Consider the following 19693-nt stretch of genomic DNA (forward strand, 5'->3'; position numbering starts at 1 on the left):
GGCCGCCTCCGCTCGTGGGTTGCACCTCGCCTGTGGGCTGCCGTGCGCTCGCGCGTTGCGCCACATGGGCCGCATTGGGCCAAATTGAGTTTATCTTTTTCGTGGAGAATAGAAATAACTTTTCATTTGAATTCTGAGCTGAAGTTTGGTAAATCATATAAAATCATGTATTTATCCAAAAATTATGAAACTAATTTTGTTAGTTCCTAAAATTGTGCTCTATCTGTTGGTATATTTAGTTCATATATATATATATTTGTTGATACCAGGAACTATTAAATCATTTGAGAGTGCTTAATATTATTAGGTTAAATATTGTAGGAATTTTTGTGACAATATGGTGATAGCTGTAGCTTTGAAAATTTTACAGTAGCTTCATGGTATTATTTTGTGCTCATTGTAATTTTTGTAGCTTTAGAATAGACTTAACATAAGGGTAGTTAAATGCTCTTTGTTTCAAATATACATTAAATCATTAGTAGAAATAAAGATATATCCTTCATTTGTAAAGCTAGGTGTTTGTTAGTTGAACCCAACACTTTACTTAATGAATATGATAGTTAGCTTAGTATCTTAGTCATTAGAGCTAGCTTAGTAGTTTACCATGTGTATTCTTAATTTAGGAGCTGCTGTTGCTAAAATACTAAGTGTTGCATCATCATCGCATGCATGTAGAGAATGAGTTGGTGGAGATCATGACCATCGGAGACCACAAGTTCGAGGAGGTGATCAAGGAGTATGAGAAAGAGATTCTCATGCAGGAGGAGCCACCACTGACTGACTGAGCTGACACTGCACCTGCCCAAGGCAAGCCCTGGTGCATAACCCTTATTTTGAATGATCACTAGATATATATATATGTGATGTGCATTTATGTTACTGGATTTATATTGAAACTATATTCATAGATAACCTACCTATGAGACCTACTAGCTTAGGTCGAGTAGCTGCCATGCTTAGACTATCGGTAGCGTAAGTAACCTACCTTTACTGATAATAGGTGATTATTATTATCACTGTCTTGGTAAAATGGTGAAAGGAAATGGAGATCAAGCAGGGATATGGTACGGGTATTGGTGGGTGTAATAGGTTGTGTTCCACGGCCAATGGGGCATAGCTTGGTTACACTATTTTTCCTATCCCTATCGGTTAAGGACCGGCCGTTTCATTGGATTCTAGTCAGGTCACAGACTTATTATCCTAAGCACATGCTTGTTTATGGGAGCAAGGAAGACTCGTTGCTCTTTTATCGTGGGTTTCAGCTCTTTTTAGACCAACTAATTGGAGGTGGGGATGGTGGAGGTCTAAGCACCATATTGAGACTAGGACACAGGTGTGGGGGCTTGGAGTCCAAGTTTGGACGGGGACATAGACCCCTTGACAGGAGAGTGGTGGGTTGGTCCTGCTTGTGCCTGGGGTACAAGCAGGGTATGTGTTTTGGGGTACCTAGGTGGGCTACATTGATTCATGAATCGCCGTGTAATACGGTATGACTTGTCTATGATCTAGCACCGTAGTAAGAACTGGAAGATGAAAGGTGGTGAAATGGATCTGATTGCTCAACTCTTGCTTGAAAGTAGAATAGGTGCTTACATAGAATGGTTAGCTAATGAACTAATCATGACTGCTAATAAAACACATACATAAGGATTCACTACTAGTGTTGCTTTTGCAAAAAGGAAACCTAGCAAATCATAAAGCTTATCATATCCTTTGGAGTCGGGAAATTATTCCCACTAGTTGGGTAAGTCTTGCGAGTACATTGTGTACTCAGGGTTTATTTACCCCTGTTGCAGGCATAGCTTGAGGAGTAGCTGTTGAGTGGAGGATTCTTCTGGTGAGCACAGATAGATCCTTGTATCTTATCATTAGAAGTTTATTTCAATTCCGCTGTTTAAATTCCACACTCTGAACTTGGTATTGTAATAATATATTTCTAAGAACTCTTGATGTATGAAATGGACTAAGTATTGTAAACTCGTTCTCATTATTGGATCCTAGAGGAAAAACGTGAATTGTTCGAGTTCTCCCTTGGGGTGTGCTTGACGGAACCGTCCGATGTAGCTTGCTTTCTGGGTGTTTAGTGTCCAATGGAAGACAAGCGCCTCTGAAGGTGTGTTATTTCGGGCGGTTCTACCACAGGTGGTACCAGAGCCAATAATGACTTACGAGTTTCATAACTCTTTTCAAAACCTAAAATTTGACCAACAAAAGTTTTGCAAAAAGTAGGATGTGATAAAATTATGTAAATAAGTATAAGCTCTAGCAATATGGTCTATCTAGGATAGCAGCATTGGTTTTATCTAATCAAGTTTCTACAGGTATACTAAATTACGTTGCGTAAGAATTGTTTAGGGTACGGAAAGTGAGTGTGCGATGTGCCAAAATTTTTTGTGAATGCCGCTATATTCTAGCTTGAGTGAACAGGTAGGCCGATGCATGCATCATGAAAAGAAAATCTTGCCTAAACTGAACTTCCCCCACATGTGTAAATGGATTAGTGAATCGATAGGATAACTTAAAAGAGTGCCTTAATAAAACCTTATCATTTCTCTAAGTCTCTTATTCCTAATCTGGGGGGTTATCCCTAATGGTTGGTTCGTATCTATTTACAGATGAACCTAAGGTCTAGTCATGGGAGCACCAATGCCGGGGCGGACCGTGGTCTTTGTGAAGGCCAAGGTAAAATTGGTCGTGGCAATGAGAACGACAACGGGGAGAGCCATGAGGCCCCACTTCTGGCTCCTCCTCCTCCGCCACCACCACCTTTGATGACCCATGCAGAGATGATGGCAGAGATGCTAGCTGCTCGGCGCAAGTCAGCCCGTGCCTTGGAGATGCTAGCCCAGGCGATTGGTGGCTTCACCCATGGGGGCCACGGAGGCAATAGCGGGAATGGAGGTGGTGCCCGTGGTCCCGAGGGGCCCTGTTCTTACTAGGATTTCTCAAAGATGCACCCACCCACATTTACAATGACTGCTGAGCCTCTGGATGCGGAGCATTGGCTTCATATTCTGGAGTAGAAGTTTCAGCTGCTCACTATGACTGAAGAACAGAAGGTGCGCTTTGCAACGCAGTAGCTGTTGGGTTTTGCTAGTGCATGGTGGGACACGTTCAATGCCATGCAGCCGGTGGATCACCGTGTGACTTGGCAGGAGTTTACCACTGCTTTTAGAGAGTACTACATTCATGCTGGTGTGCTGAATAGGAAGTTAACAGAGTTCCTAGACCTAAAGCAAGGGAGCATGTCTGTGATGGATTATGTGAACAAGTTCAACCATCTGGCATAGTATGTTGGGACCCATGTCGATACTAATGAGAAGAAGAGAGACCGTTTCTATCATGGCCTCTCTTGCAGTCTATAGAAGGAGCTGTACATAGGGAACTACTAGAGTTTTGGTGCTATGATGAATGCTGCTATTTCCATGGAGGGACTTTAGCGTGACTCTCAGGCTGAGTGGAAGCACAAGCGGGTGATTACTGGGTCTTCTAGTCACCCCCAGGCTTAGAAGGTATAGGTTGTCAGGCGAGTGCCCTATTAGTCTTTGGGTGGGTAGTTGTTCCGTTAGTCTCAGCAAACCTACCAGACACCTCCCACTCAGTACCATGCACCTACTCAGTAGGTGCAACCATAGCCTTAGGGATAGCAGGTTCCTCCTCGTCAGGGGCAGGGGAACAAGCTGGGTGCTTATTTCAAGTGTGGCAAGGAGGGTCACTATGCTCTGGAGTGTCCACAGAACCAGCCTACGTAGTCTTCCTAGCCTTCAGCCAACTCCCGTCTGGTCAAGAGGACGATTATCAAGAAGAAGATGCCTGTAAGCCGCTCTGGACAAGTCTACTTCACTAAGGCTGAGATCTTGCAGAATGAACCTATGATGGCTTGTATGTTTACCTTTGATTCCTATGTGTTATTTGATTCTGGTGCATCACATTCATTCATGAGCATGGGGTTTGCATAGAGGCACAATATATCTCTTATGGCTATTCCTATTGCCTATAGAATCAGTACTCTGGGTGCGTAATTGTGTGTTAATACTCGGATGGTGCTTGCTTTTGGGGTGCTTAGTGTCTAGTGGAAGACAAGCACCTCTGAAGGTGTATTATTTCGGGCGGTTCTGCCACAAAGTAGTACTGTGACAGAGAGTATTAGAATGTGTAGTGGGTCAGGAGTTCATGCAGGATCATGCTATGGGTGTATAAGATTGAGTCTATGGTCCATAGTGCCATAGCGGTGTACGTGCTTGTACATATCAGGCATGGAATGTTCGCCTCTAACATGAAGTCGTGTGCTAGTAAGACAAACTCGATAAGGTTATGGGGCACTCCATAGTGCCTTGGGTGGTATTCCTATTTGTATAAGATCTATAGACACACAAATTGTACACTCTAGTGGCAGCGAGTGTCCCTTGGCTCTTAATATTTCATGTGCGAGACATAGGGCTGGCCGAACAACACTACTATAGTCCAGCCTTGTCATTTCTAAGGGTGACCGGACTGTCCTATCGCGGGCATGAAAAGTTAGGCAACTATTCATTGATCGTGGATGGTTGGTCTATGGTTAAACTTGTTACTTTATACTATTAGGACCAAAACCAATACCTACACACTTTTTCTATGAATGTTTAGTGACCAAACATGCGAACACACAAAACTCTCGCCGCCCCATAATCAATGCAACTCTCGATTTATTAAAATGTCAAATGCTTTGAACTATGAGCAAACATACATGAAAGACTACTAACATTTATGATGCAAGGTAGTTACCATCAATTTAATCATATGATATATGTTCATAATATATTTATTTGGAAACATAAATGTACAAGGTAGTTACCATTAAATGAATCACATAATATGTTTTCATAATAAATTTCTTTGGAAACATAAACGGTTGATCAATCTTGAGAAATTTTGTCTAGCATGAATAGTAGCCAAGGTTTAGGTAGACAATACTTATATAGAAACAGGACTAGGGAGATGGGAAGCGTTTGACCGTATAGTGGGCGTGATTTTGAAGAAGTAGTACTGTGACGGAGAGTATTGGAACGCATAGTGGGGAGGGAGTTCATGTAGGATCATGCTATGGGTGCATAAGATTGAGTCTATAGTCCACAATGCCATAGCAGTGTACGTGCTTGTACATATCATGCACGGAATGTTCACCTCTAACATGAAGTCGTGTGCTAGTAACGACAAACTCGATAAGGTTACGGGGCACACCATAGTGCCTTGGGTGGTATTCCTATTTGTATAAGATCTATAGACACACAATTTGTACACTCTAGTGGTAGCGAGTGTCCCTTGGCTCTTGATATTTCATGTGTGAGACATAGGGCTAGCCTGACAACACTACTGTAGTCCGGCCTTTTCATTTCTATGGTGGTCGGACTGTCCTATCGTGGGCATGAAAAGTTAGACTACTGCCCTGGTATTGTTCGGCCATCTTAAATATTTCATGGTCGGACTGTCCTACTATGGCAAAAAAGATTGTTAGGCACAAAACACGTTTGGTCATGAAGTCCAAAAAACCCTGCTACAATCTTTCTCTCTAACCTATGGAAACTAGAACGCAACATCGCAGAACCTGATGTCCATTATCTTCTTTGAGCTCAATCTCGTAAAGTCATGGAATCTAGGCCCTCTCTACTGCTCACTCTGCTCATGTCTACTCCTCTTTCTGCCACTTAAACCTCCTCTTTGAATTTTAGGGCCCCGACGACCGCTTGCATGCGGTGCGCACGAGTTCTGTGCAAACACAGATGTCTGGTGTTTCTTGTGGAACATGTTTATCCGTTGGATCTGCTCTTCAGTATACTCTTCCACCTTTACTCCCTCTAGGAAAACCTGATGGGTCTCCTCGCCCCTCCACGCTAGGCGGGACGATTGTTTAGTCTCCCTCTTTGTAATCCTCAATGCACCACCACGACCTTAACCTCGTCTTGCCTCTTGGGCCAACATAGCCATGGTGGCTTATTCCTCTCTTTCTCGTTGCTTTTCTGTCCTACTCTTCTTCTTCTTTGGCTCAGCTTCAAGAGCCTTCTCCTTCCCCTTTCATGTCATCTACATGAGTTCGGTGGGGAAAGCCATGAGACTAGGTTAAACAACTTAAAAAGCATACAAGCATTTCATCGAACATGTAGCATGCATGATCAGCGGGAGCGAAGGCATCACCTTTCCTTAGCTGATTTCCTGGCCCGCCATTGGAAGAAGAATGAGCGTGACACAGGGATAGCGGTGTGTGCGACGATGGCGACGGCGTGGCCGGGGTATCGGTGGTGCGACATGGAGACAGTGGCGTCGATCGGGGGTGGCCGCGTAGAACCACCACGAGTCACGGGGACGGCGGCGCGGAGCGGTGTGGCTGCGAGCAACCGGGATCGCAAGCGTAACGGCGGTGGCGATGGCGAGCGCAATGGCGGCGGCGATGGCAATGGCGATGGGTAGCGGCCATGGGTGCGGGGGCGATTAGGGCATGGGAGAAGAAAAATGGTTTGGCCCATGTGTTTAAATTTGGATGCACATACTATTGTTCGCCTACTTGAAAAAGACACTGGCCAGACCTTTAGAGCACCGTTGCTCAGAATAATTGTTCGGCCTGTGTGTTTTTTAGCTGGCCAGACCGTCCCATGTCCAGTTTTAGCTAAAAAATTAAAAAAAGTTTGGCCCCCGTGGGGTTCAAACCTGAGGCGGTGGGTCCATAGAGTAGAGGCTTAACCGCTGTGCTAGGATAGTGAGTGCGTTAGGATAGCTTTCTTTCTTTGTTTTATTCTTTGCTTGATGTAGTACTAAACAAAAAAAATTAAAAATTTGGCCCTCGTGGGTTCGAACCAGAGGCTACAGAGACACATAGTAAGGCGTAACCGCTGCGCAAGGATAGAAAGTTTGATAGAATAGCTTCTTTTTTTTCTTTATTTGATGCAGTATTAAACAGTAAAATTAAAAATAAAAAAATTGGCCTACGTGGGGTTCAAACCTAGGGCTGCGTGGAGACAAAGTAGAGGCTTAACCGCTCGCTAGGATAGTATGTTTGATAGAATAGCTTTTTTCTTCTTTTACTGTTTGGTTGTTGCGCTAGGATAGTAAGTTCGATATGATTTATTTTTTTATTTTAAGCTTTCATATGGCAATAGTAACTAGAGAAATCAGTACAATCTATAATAATTTATTAGTACAAACAATTACTAAAGTCACTATAACCCAATTGTTCAAGTACACAATAAAGTTCATGTAAACATAAGCAAATTACATATTTGGACAACGTCGCATCATGTAGATGTTGTAGTGCAGGCCATTAATTTCATATGCTAGACATCAGTGATGTAGAGCAGCGTATTTACTAGTGCACTCTCCCTTGCTTCACAAGATCGAGCACAAGGTCTACCAACGACTGTTAGCAAATGTCGTGGAGATGCTGATACCCTTGTCACAAGCACACGTTCTTGTAATCCATGTGTAGTGGCTGTTGGGCCAACAAATTGCCACTCATAAGGACCCAATTGAGCCATTGCCTGGTATAGAATGGCTTCAAAGCTACAAGCTGTAAAGGTTAAGTCATACTCCTCAACCTATAAGTGTTGAAAAATGGATATAAGAACCATGCATATAGACATACCAATAAATTAATATATGTATGAGCTATGGGATTCACTTAGAGCTTACCGCATCATATTGGTTTTGTTGAGCCAGCGTTGCACAAAGACCTGCCACATCATGACGGACACCATCTTTCAAAGCTCTTTTTAGCATGGAGGAGAATGATGGAATCTTGTACCCGACATTCATAAGTGCCCTTAAACACATTTTTTCTACCATAACCGGGTAGGGTTGGGGCCTGCCCGTCTCCCTGATTTGTTCACGGTGACCTAGGTCACCCCACCTAGGTTCGATAAAAAAAGGCAATTCGACATTGCCAGGCACCCTGTATAGTAGGGAATGTCCAACATTGATCCCGTCAACACCAAACTTTGAGAGTGTCTCTTCATACCATTGGAGCGGTCGAATTGTCTATAATAAATTTAAGAATCACATATATTAGAAAAAAGATAAATGCTTAGGTGTCTTTAAAACACGTTATTTTACTAAAACCATGTTCCTTACTATGCTGGATATGGGTGCGCTGCATACGACAACATTGGATAGAATCCATCGTCATATATGAAGCCGAGATCCGGGGGAGGCAATTGTCTGACCATCTCTTCGCCTAAATTTATGTTAACACAAAAATAATAACTTCCTCTATTCCATGATGGATTTACCGTTACCAATACATTATATTCTTGTGCTACTCCGGCCATCCCAAAATGCAAAACATTTTTTTAAAATACTATTTATTTTGTCCTAGACTGTGCATGTGCACGATTTGTCATGTGCTAGTTACACTATCGTACCCTATGCACGTGCATGATTTTGTCCAAGATGAATACACGAAATCAGTGAAATAATACTATTCATGTCTTAACTTGCTGGTAATAATCTAGATGAAGAAAGAGCAATCACTTACCAGATCAGGGAAAGGGAAAGAGGAGAGTCCACGTCACCGGCGCTGCCTCCTTGACGTCGGCAAAGAGTCGCTCTCGGTGTCGACGAGATGGCCGGCAAAGCGTTGCTCTTGTCGGAAAGAGTAACCTCATGCACGTAGAGGGTAAAGAAGAGAAGTTACCCAGCGCGTGTAACGCGTGGGTAACTTCCTGTATTCATTAGAGACGGTTATGTAAATATAACCGCCTCTAAAAATAACAATAGAGGTGGTTATTTAAAGGGGACCGCCCCTGAAAATGTTCACGTGCGAACATGGGCCAAACATTTTCAAAGGCGGTTTCTAAAATAATCACCACTGGAAATATTAGTCTGGCCAATTCATATAGTCTGGCCTTTGTTTTTTTTGCTCTGGCCAGACTGTCCTATTACTCCATTATTAAAATTTAAGTAACTGACTACTTTGTCCGGCCTTTGTGTTTGAGTGGTGGCCGGACCGTCCTGTGGCTCTGATTTTTTTACCCTTCACGAGTAGAACTTTTGCGTTTTGTTTATTGACATAAATGGAACCGCCCCTACCATAGTAATATTTTGTGTTTTGTTTATTGAAAAATTCTTCCAAAGCACGAGCCAACAAAATAAAATATATATATAAAATTATCAGTTCATCAATGTGGCACGTGGTCATAATATTATTACAAATGTTCTAGACATAAATGAATAATTAAGTTGTTACAACTCTGCCTGCCATATCAGTGCGTAGGTATGGAATGGCATTTGATTTTTCCACCCGTGCTTCTACAAGCTTGATCTTGTTTGGTAGGTCAGTGAATAGTTGCATTTCATGGCATTGATTGTGCTCCTCCAAAACCTCTATGCCATCTACTCCTAGGATCCTCTATTTCCCAGATATAACAACATGCCTCTTTGGATTCTTGGGATCAGCATAATACAAGACCTGTGCCACATGATTAGCAGGCACCCACGTGTGATCCTTGTAATCTACATTATCGAGGTTGACACGTGTGAGTCCAAATTTCTCGACCTCAATGCCACCTGGCTGTTTGACCCATTACACCGAAACATGGTGATCTGTATATCTGGTCCATAGTCCAATTCCCATATGTCCTCTATGAAATCATAGTGTGTGTGAACTTCCCCAAATGCATCGACATTTTCAATATGACCCCCGCTGTTTTGAGGCATTGACTTGTGGTCCTTTGCTTTGGTGTAAAATGTGTATCCATTTACATCATACGCCTGCCAAGATGTAACCTGGGACGATGGCCCCTGAGCCAACCTCCATAAGGTTTCTCCTTCCGATAATTCTTGTTCCCCAAGCCACTTGCCAAATAGACGTTTCTGCTCTCGAACGATCCATTGCTCCGAGCGCCCTGGATTTTCTGCTCTTATAAGTGCAATGTGTTTCTCGATAAATGGCTCCATCACCGATAGGTATTGCAACACACAACAGTGTGCTTCTTCCACCTGAGTGTATTCCTTGTCGATGAATGTTTTCCTACCCATGTTGCCTTTCCCCGCCAACCTACCTTTATGGCGAGATATAGGCCAACCAAGTGCACGTCTATCCTCTTCCCGCAAGTAATCTTGACAAGCCTCGATGACTTCTTCAGTATAATATCTCTCTATCATGGATCCCTCAGGGTGAGCACGATTGTGTACATAGCGGTTTAGAATAGACATGAATTTCTTGTATGACCACATCTCATTCAAGTACATAGGCCCGAGCCACCTAACCTGGTCAACCATGTGCATCATGAGGTGCGACATTATATCAAAAAACAATGGTGGGAAGTACTGCTCAATTTGGCCCATAGTCTCTGCCATGAAATGCTTTAATTCACCAAATTCGTCCTCACGGATCTCCTTCCACGCAATTTGGTTGAAAAAGTAGCACATCTGGGTGATGACCATCCTCACGTATACGGGCTTTATAGACCTCATAGCAATAGGAAGAAAACATGTCCACATCATATGGCATGAGCATTGAAACCGGTTAATGTTAGGTCTTTCATCGAGACTAGTCTCTTGATGTTGGAGGAGAAACCTGTCGGCACTTTTAAGCCCCTTAGGCTCAGGCAGATTGCTCTTTTCTCATCATTTGTTAGGTTGTAGCTGGCTGTAGGAAGGTAGTGTCTTCCGTTCCCTGGTCTTCTGGGTGAAGCTCCAGTCTAGACTCCAAACGTACTAGGTCCTCCCATGACTTCAGTCCATCCTTTGTCTTCGCTTTAATGTCCATCAATATCCCAATGACGCTCTCAAACACATTCTTTTTTATGTGCATGCCGTCGATGGAATGGCACATAGCCAAGTCCGGCTAGTAAGGCAGGTACTTGAAGAAGATTGACATCTTCTTGAACAGCACACCGTTAATCGGAGGCGTATCTCTCTTATTGATCTTTCCATCCTTTTTCTTTTTACCATAGGCGACTTTGATGTTCTTGACCATGTTATACATGTAATCGGAGGCATATCTCTCTAGCGCATGCCCTGACTCAATAGTGCTACTAATGAAGTATTTCAACATCCTCTTGCTTCGGTACCTAGTCCTTCCACTAAGAAGTGTCGGTGATGCATGTACACTACCTTTTGGGATCCCTCCAGGAACTGAGCTGCAGTGTCAATCAAGCATTCCAAGCATCCCATGAATCCTTTGATCTGTCCTGAAAGGGAAAACTATCCTGGATAGTCAGTGATGGTAACCAAAATGATGGCTTTACATGTGAAGCTACTCTTCGCAAGCTCATCCCATATTTTCACTCCATGCTTCCATAGTGTCTTCATTTCTTGTATCAACGGCTCAAGAAAAATATCTATGTTGATTGCTAGTGCTTTGGGCACTAAAATTATAATGGTTAGCAACAAATACTTCCTCTTCTGACACAACCATGGAGGGAGGTTGTAGATCAACAGGATAACTAGCCATGTGTTGTGTGTGCTGGTCCTATCACCAAAAGGATTCATTCCATCAATGCTCAAAGCAAACCTTACGTTTCTCGGATCTTCATGAAATTTTGGGTACTTGGCATCAAAGTCCTTCCACTGTTGTGCATCAGGTGGGTGACGTAGCACTTCGTCGTCTTTCTTGCGTTCATCTGAAGCCCACAATCGCATGAGCTCTGAGTCCCTTGGGTTTGAGAACAAACGCCTCAAGCGATCAATCGGTGATAGATACCACATAACCAATGCAGGAATTCTTCTTTGGTTAGTATCATCTACTGCTAAGGTGCTATTTTCCTCTTCAATGTTCTAAGAAGCATCATTTTTCTTTCCACCCTTCTTTCTCTTTTTCCTAGTGTTAGTACCCTCAGTGCAATCTTCATTTATTTTGTATCAACTAGCACCACAGTTTGGACAATTCGTTAGGTCTTTGAATACCCCACAATAAAGGATACAATGATTTGGACACACATGTATTCATTCCACACCCATCGTCAGTGGACTGATAAGCTTCTTTGCTTGATACGTGTTGGTAGGGACAAAGTTTAGTTTAGGAAGCACAGTAGCCAACAGAGTCAATAGGTTATTGAAGCTCCTATCGGACCAGCCATACTTAGCCTTCAAGATCAGTATGTCTAGCACAAAACGTAGCAACGACCACATTTTCTCACAACCCTTTTCGTTCGGGTACAAACGTTCTTTCCTTGCCTTCCGCACCATCTCCAAGTTATCTAGCCCTTTTAATAGTAATTCTTGTTCTACGTGACGCAACATGTCGTCCAGGAAGTCTTCTTCTTCATCTTCTTCGTTGTCATCACCATCATCCTCCCCACCACAACCTTCGCTACCACCACTGCCTGCAACGTTATCTCCTGTATCATCATGCATCATGACAAGATGGGCATCGTCATCTTCCCTTACTTCTGATGCATTTGTACCTTTCATGTTGCCTGCTTCTGTACGTCTCTCACCATGATGATCCCAAATCTCGTAGTTCTCCATGAAAGTGTGATCTTATCGTATTTGGATCTCGGCATACTATACGGTTCTGACAGTCAAAATAGGGACAATATATATCCTTTGTCTGCTTCACCAAAACGTGCCTTTTAGCTGCTTCAATAAAACCATTCACATCTTGTATGTAGGAAACTTCATGTCTTCGTTTCGTGTACATCCATGGCCTCTCCATATGTGCCCTTAAAAAATAAAAGGTATATTTGCATCAAGGTATTATTCGCATATAAATGTTAAAGCAATTGATGTCTATTTTTATACAAATATTATATTATTCTAGACCTAAAGCTTAAAAAATGATATAAAAAAGCTATGTACCAAAATGAAAAACTAAATATAAAAATTAAATAGAGTTCGTGTGAGCCAAGTAAGTTGGGCAAAAATGAGTCTAAATTGCTAGGAAAAATAAAAAAATCAAACATCATGCATGGCTCTCTCTAGATCTCTAAGGAAAAGAAATTAGTGAAATAAATGTATATGTAAAGTTTGAAAAGAGCTTAGGGATGCTACAGTCTCACCTGTAAAATCCAACTCCTTTGTTCAAAGCTTCAAAGGACAAAACCTCCTTCCTTTATTTTTGCTATTTCTCGCCTCCAAATGAGCTTAACAATGGTGCTCAGCAGCACTGTCAGAGGCGATCATGAAGCTACTGTACTCCCCTACACGGAGGCGGCATGCTAGGTGAACCGTCTCCGATCGAAAAGAGAGACGTCGCACGTGGCCACATAGACTGGCCTCTCAGCCACCTCTATCCGTGTGCTCCACGAGCATCCGTTCACGTGGTCACGTAGACTGGCCTCTCAGCCACCCCGGGGAAGCACAACATACACAAGACGAGACACGCACACAGATGTGTCGGATTCGGTGCACAATTTTCATCATCAACTCTCCTTTATTGATGGTGAAAATGCTTTTCGCCGCCGTTTTGAAATAAGAATCGACGGTTTCACTGTCGGTTTTATTCAAGGTTTTAATTTATTAAAACCAATAATAAAAATAGTATTGGTGAAAATAGTTTCTGTAGTAGCGTAAGATGACACATTTGGTGAGTTGTACTAGTATCATGCATATTTGTATTTATAAGCATAGCAGCTCTGGAAGGAGTGACCTGATACAATATATGTACTCTATTGAATTGTACAGGTAAGTCAGGGCTGTTTGCTGCGTGTACCGTGTATAGTAATTGAATTTTACATGCAGTATCTCCTTCGATGGCAAAATTAATTTTGTAACCCCCGTGTGTGATCATGATTGAACTGTTCTTAGTTGCGTTAGAGCGGTCCATATACAGCATCTCCTTCCATATGTACAACTAGATCGTACGTGTAGTCTAGGCATGTGACTATATAAATAAACGCAACGCAAGCTATACGAAAGAGTCGTGCTACTACATACAATCAAACCTACGAAGAAGACGTCGATCCATAGCCGTGCTTGTCGTCGTCGTCGCCGTAGCGAACTAGCGATGGGCAGGTGCGGTGGCATGGCTTTGAACCTGATGGCAATCGTCCTGCTTGTTGCGCTCTTCGTATCGTCTGCTAAGTGTAAGTATACATCTACGCCTCCTCATCAAGCTGTTGTTTGAGTTTGAAAAGTCATGCCTTCTGGAACATGGTGGCAGAGATTTCTGTCTTTTTTAGAGGTTTGTCGTTGTGATTGCTTGGTTGCTCATGTTGAGAGCTAGATGTTTGTCGCAGGTCGTCCTGAGCCACTCGACGACAAGGCGAGCAGCAGCAATGGCAATGCCATGGCGCTCAACTCCACGGCGGCGCCAGTCAATGGCGGCAGCGGTTCCGGCGACGTGAAGCTGGTGTGGTGCATCATGAGGAACTGTGTACGAAGGCCGTGGCAACGCCCCCTGCTTCTGCTGCGCGGCCATGAAGCCGAACGCGTGCTACGAAACGAGGGACCAGTGCAAACATCGCCACCTATATATATGGTTGGTTTGGATCCACCCACTATATTATAGCCTGCTAAATTTAGTTGTTAGGGATCTAAACGGCTCAGCTAAAATTTAGCTAAGTTTAGTTGTTTTAACCTAGCTATTAGTTAAAGTTTAGCTGAGTCTATTGGCTAGAGGATGCAGTAGAACTTTTAGCTGGCTAAAATTTAGCTTTAAAATTTTAGCTAGTTAAAAACTTTAGTTGAATGGATCCAAACAGAGCCATAGATATCAATATACATACATTTCTATAAATTTGGTTAAAAATAGAGTTTGGCTTGAAACAAATGCTAAACTTAAAATAGTTTATAATTTTATAATTTGGAATAGGCTGAGTAATAAATGCATCTTGAGTTACGTGGTTGAAACCGTAACTCACTGCAAGGCTAATAAAATATTGTATGACCATCTCCAAGCCTATTTATATAATAGTTAGATTTGCTAAAAAAATATAATAGTTAGATCTTCACCGTAAATATAACTTTCTTCTCTCACAAGATTTATTGGAGGTTGTAAACTTACAACTCACCTTGGCTAGCTGTTCTCTCTGTTATTGTCTTTTTTTCACCTTAGCATAAAGCTTACTTACAGCTTGCTACTATACTTACACTCATAGGCTGGTCACGTATGATGTCATGCACATTAGATGAGTGCTAAACTATATATGATTTCATTAGCCCTCATTGGTGTATAGAGTTAATTAATAAAGAGAAGAAATAAAGTTGTCTATCTCAATTTAGGCTTGATTTTCAAAGACTAGTAAACTATGTATAAACTTTTAGTCCGTTATCAAGGTGAGGACTGACAAGTACCTAGCCTTGCAGGCGGGCTCGTTCGTGGTCGGCCGCTAACCCGCATAGCTTGCCGCAAAGTTTATTAGCGGGTTTGCGGCCAGCCACTATGCTATAGAGTTCGCGAACAAGTTTTCCATGGACACAACGCACTTGGCTGCAAAACCCGCGAGACCCGCTACACTACAGTGTATGTACACGTACAGTGTATCTACACGCATGAACTTATGATGACAAAAACAAGAGCTGGAATGGGAGCCACTCCCGAGACTGAACATGGCCATTCCGAGCCCCGCGTCCGACAGGATGGAGATGGATTGCAGGATGATTGCTAGCATCTGGAAGTTCTACCTGCAGGACACCAACAGATCCAACAGCAAAGCTATCAACCGGATCACCCGCTACTCTACTCCGCCGACCGATGCATGCATGCCATATCGGTTGGTAGTTGCTAGTACGGACCTGAAGCAGACGAGCGACCAGATGACACCTATGAGGCTGGAGTAGGTGTTAGGGTTGCGGATGGGCTTGCGCCACACCATGATCAGCATGAGACGGGACATCACGCTCATCGACGGCATCGCCATCGGTGCGGCCACCGCGTTGGGGTCCCCGCCCGCCACCGCCGCGGCCTTCTCATCCCCTTCCTCCGCGTCCCAGTCCATCACGCCCCTGTTCCCAAAGCAGAACTCGTCGTGCTCCACGCAGTCGTCCCTGCCATGGCCGCAATCAGCGTTCCCATCTACGCCGAGGGCCAGGACGAGAGTTGTAGAACGGACAGATGGCGAGCAGAGGAGGACGATGCCCGACGCCACGCTACCATGACGGTGACTGCGATAGGGATCGGGAGATGCAATTGTCGTGGGTTCTTGTGGGTTTATGCGACCTCTGTCTCTTGCCCAACGGGCTTCGCGGGTTAAAGGATGCTGGGCCATAAAGAAATTGCAGCTGAGCCGCAATAGCCACGAAGATATTTTTTGCGAGGCGAGCGTGCGGGTTATGTTAAGAGCCCTCCCCACCTGCAATCTTACAAGTACCTATACCAACCCTCATCATGACATAGCGTGCCTTCACTAAAGACTAAATCCCTACCCAACTCGGACAAGTCGTTCAGGGGCCACGACTCAGAAGGCTACCACCCACTGTTCGCGGGTTCGATTTCGCGGCAGCGATCTAGTTGTTCATCATGGATGGATATGTGAGTCTTCGGTGACTTAAGCATTCAAAACATAAGAGATTTATTCTGGTTCGGACCTCTAAACCCTACGTCCAGTAATAATGTTTTGCGTGTTAGGAATGCTCAATCGTGGAGTTTACAATCGCGCGCTATAGGAGCCCATGCCCCACCTTATATACTGGAGGGCGATGGGAGTACAAGTCATATGGCTTTAAGGAATTTCTAGGGTTTCGAGTCCCACTTCTTCGATCCATCATGACGCCAAGCACCGTCCTTCATCTTGTAGCCAGGGAGGGGAGGGGACGACAACGTTCCAACTGCTCCTGACATCCTCTGCCACCACCTGGAGCTGAGTGTTGTCTGCTGCTGTTATGCCTTCTCCGGCTCCGGCCTCCGTGTAGCGTTCGTCGCACGCCATGAGTCTGGGCGCATGCACAGCGAGACTGCCAAGCGGGTCCGGACTCCTCTAGAGAGATGAGCGTGGCGACACGTGTTGTATTGCGTCATGCCCCATGCGTGACCCTGTGGGAGTGGTCGAGACGTCTCCACGAGGGAGAGGGGGCAGAGTCCCGATAGAGCCTAGCACCCTGTGACTCTGCCCTCCTATCAAGTTTTGTGCACCTAACAAATTCTAGGGGAATATTCTCAGTATCGGTTGGGGATGGGAGCCTAGCCTGGGCGAGGCCAAAGACGCCTGGTGCAGCCTTGGCTCAGCCACCGCCCCGGGTGGTCAGGGAATCGCCCTGGCCCAACCAAGCCCAGAGCCCTTGGGCGTGGGGCACTTCAAACGGGGATTTGAGTCCTCTGCTTGCCCTCCCTCCGAGCATCGAGATCTTCCCCGGAGCGGGTCCTTGAGGGCACGAGCGATAGCAATGGCAATGCCATGGCGCTCAACTCCACGGCGTCCATCAATGGCGGCAGCGGTTCCCCTGTGAACTTGGTGTTTAGCATCATGACGAACTGTGTCCACATAGGCCGTGGAAATGCTCCTGCTGCGCGGCCATGAAGCCCAAGCAGTGCTACGAAACGAGGGAAGAGTGCAACTTCATACTACTTCGTGTAGCCGCCCATGGGAGATCTCGATTGATTGATCAGCCATCGTCAAATGAGTGCTCTATATTAGTTATATTAGCTAGGAGGGAAGAACTGATGTGTTGGAGTGTCTAGGTATCCGTCGACAGGTTTTATGTGCTTAAATTTTTAGATTTTGACCTCATAGACGGACGTAGCATAAATCCTAAAGCAGTATCAAACGTATAGAAATCTGACAGATTTAGTAAAAAAATCTGTCAACCGATAAATAGCAAAAGTCTTATTATCTTATTAAATCCCATCCAAATAATATCATGTCGATCTTGCTTCGGAAATCATCATATCACGCGCTTGTTTCGCTTTCCCCTCAAAAAAAATATCACGCGCTATTTTTATTTATTTTTGGATTGCTTGATGCATGCGCTGTCGTCTTGCTTACGACGAAGGCGTGTCGTGTTCCCGCTGTCGTCACGAGCCAAAACGAGGCACGCGCGACCTGTGCTGCATCTGCCTCGTCGTCGTCGCCACGCAGCCGCGCGCGCCTGTCGCCAGCCAACCACCTCCAGCGCCACTGCGCCCGTCGCAGCAGCTGCCAGTTGACGCCACGCCGTCGCTGCCATATTAAGCTAGCGCGCCATGCTAATCTGGGCGACCCCGCGCACGCGCAGGACTTACCTCCCTCGCGCCTCGCCGTCGTATTTATTCGCCCTCGCAGGGCGGAGAGCCGAGCTGCCTTGCAAACAAACAAACCCACGTTCGAACGAGAGCCGTCGAATCCAGCAAGCCCCAGCGCAGCTCGTGCGACCGATTCCATTCGTGGTCCGTGCGCGTGCGCGCGTGCGCCACGCGGTTCAGACGTGCGGCGCGGCGCTGGGAGCTGGCCGTCGTCTGATCGGAGATCTCATTTCGCCGCCCGATACTCGCTGGAGGCTGACGAGCGCCGCCGCCTCGCTAATTTGCCGCAGTGAGACAGCACCCCAGCCGTCCGAGACCGGTCGGACGGCTGTGCTGGTGTACCAAAAATAGCGAGCGTCCCATGCATGCCGCGCGCTGACGAGGCGTTCGCCCCGGCTCCGCTCCGCTCCACCAACCGAGGATTAGGCGTCGTCGTCGTCGTCGTCGCCCCGTGCCACAGGCGCCGCGCCGGTCGCGTCCAGATCGGTGACCGGCCGCGGCTGGTGCGCGTCCAGATCGGTGACCGGCCGCGGCTGGTGCGATGGCGTTGCCCCTGCAGGACGTCTCCGCCCGCGCCGAGCTCCGCGGCAACGCGGCGCCGGCCTCGCCGCCGCCGACGCAGCTCATGGAATGGCTCTCGTCGTCGGACAGCAGCGGCGCCGAGGAGGCTGGCGACCCTGACAGGATCCCGGCGGCGGTGTTCGAGCGGGACCCGTCCGAGTCCAACAAGGACTGGAGCATGATGTCCACGGAGTCGGTGTTCGGCCTCCAGGTCGCGCCGTCCAGCGACTTCACCGGCTTCTTCCTCGCGCACCCGGAGCTCATGGACATCGCCACGCCGCCGCGCAGCAGCAGCGCCGCCGTCGTCCTCGACGCCGACGCCAAGGCCGCCCCTGTCATCTCGCCGCCCTTCGAGAGCATCCCGGAGCTCCCCGAGAGCGCCATGAAGGGAAACTACTCCTTCGCCTTCCCAAAGTACGCACACCACCATCTGCCATTTCGTTGCTTACAATACGTTCTTGTTGTTTATTAAAAGCTGGATCTTCTCGACCAACTGATGAACAAAATCTTATCACGAAGCTTGATAGAGGACAAGAGGAACTACTCCAAGAAGCAGTCTCACCGGGAACACCAGCCGGAGCCAGCAGCACCAACGGAGGCGGCCAAGGCCGCGCCAGCACCGGCGGAAGCTGAAGCCAAGGCGGAGGCGCAGCCGGAGACGAGGAGCAAACCGGAGGCAGCTCCGGTTCCGGAACCAGGAAAGGGCGGATTGTTCTCATGCTTCCCCTGCTGCTGATGAGCGAGCAAAATGCAGTGGGCAGCATGATTTCTCTGTAAATGACCACTTGGGCGCTATGTAAAATGGAGTGTTTTAGAGTGCGAAGAAATGCAGGGGAGAAAGTGTAAGGGCAAAGGGTTTCCTGGTACAAAAATGGCGTTGAGGGCAGCAAAGGTTCTTGCAATGCAAGGAAGTATATGTCAGGCTCAAAAAAAAAAAGTATATATGTCGAATTCAGAATGGCTAACTTGCTATACTGGCGGTGCAAACGATCTTTTTATGTACTATGGAGAGACTGAACAATTCCAAGTCATTTTTCATGCTTCTGTAATGAACGCCCTCTACAA

General features: G+C 45.7%; 1 protein-coding gene across 1 annotated transcript; it reads left to right on the forward strand.

Moving 5' to 3' along the window:
- Positions 1-17744: 17744 nt before the first annotated feature.
- Positions 17745-19601, forward strand: LOC136529734 (uncharacterized). Its single transcript, XM_066522799.1, has 2 exons — positions 17745-19042; positions 19148-19601. The coding sequence occupies exons 1-2, from the start codon at positions 18609-18611 to the stop codon at positions 19362-19364; spliced, it is 651 nt and encodes a 216-aa protein (XP_066378896.1). The 5' UTR covers positions 17745-18608; the 3' UTR covers positions 19365-19601.
- The last annotated feature ends 92 nt before the right edge of the window (positions 19602-19693 follow it).

Source organism: Miscanthus floridulus, chromosome 19 (assembly GCF_019320115.1).
Source record: "Miscanthus floridulus cultivar M001 chromosome 19, ASM1932011v1, whole genome shotgun sequence".
NCBI lineage: Eukaryota > Viridiplantae > Streptophyta > Magnoliopsida > Poales > Poaceae > Miscanthus > Miscanthus floridulus.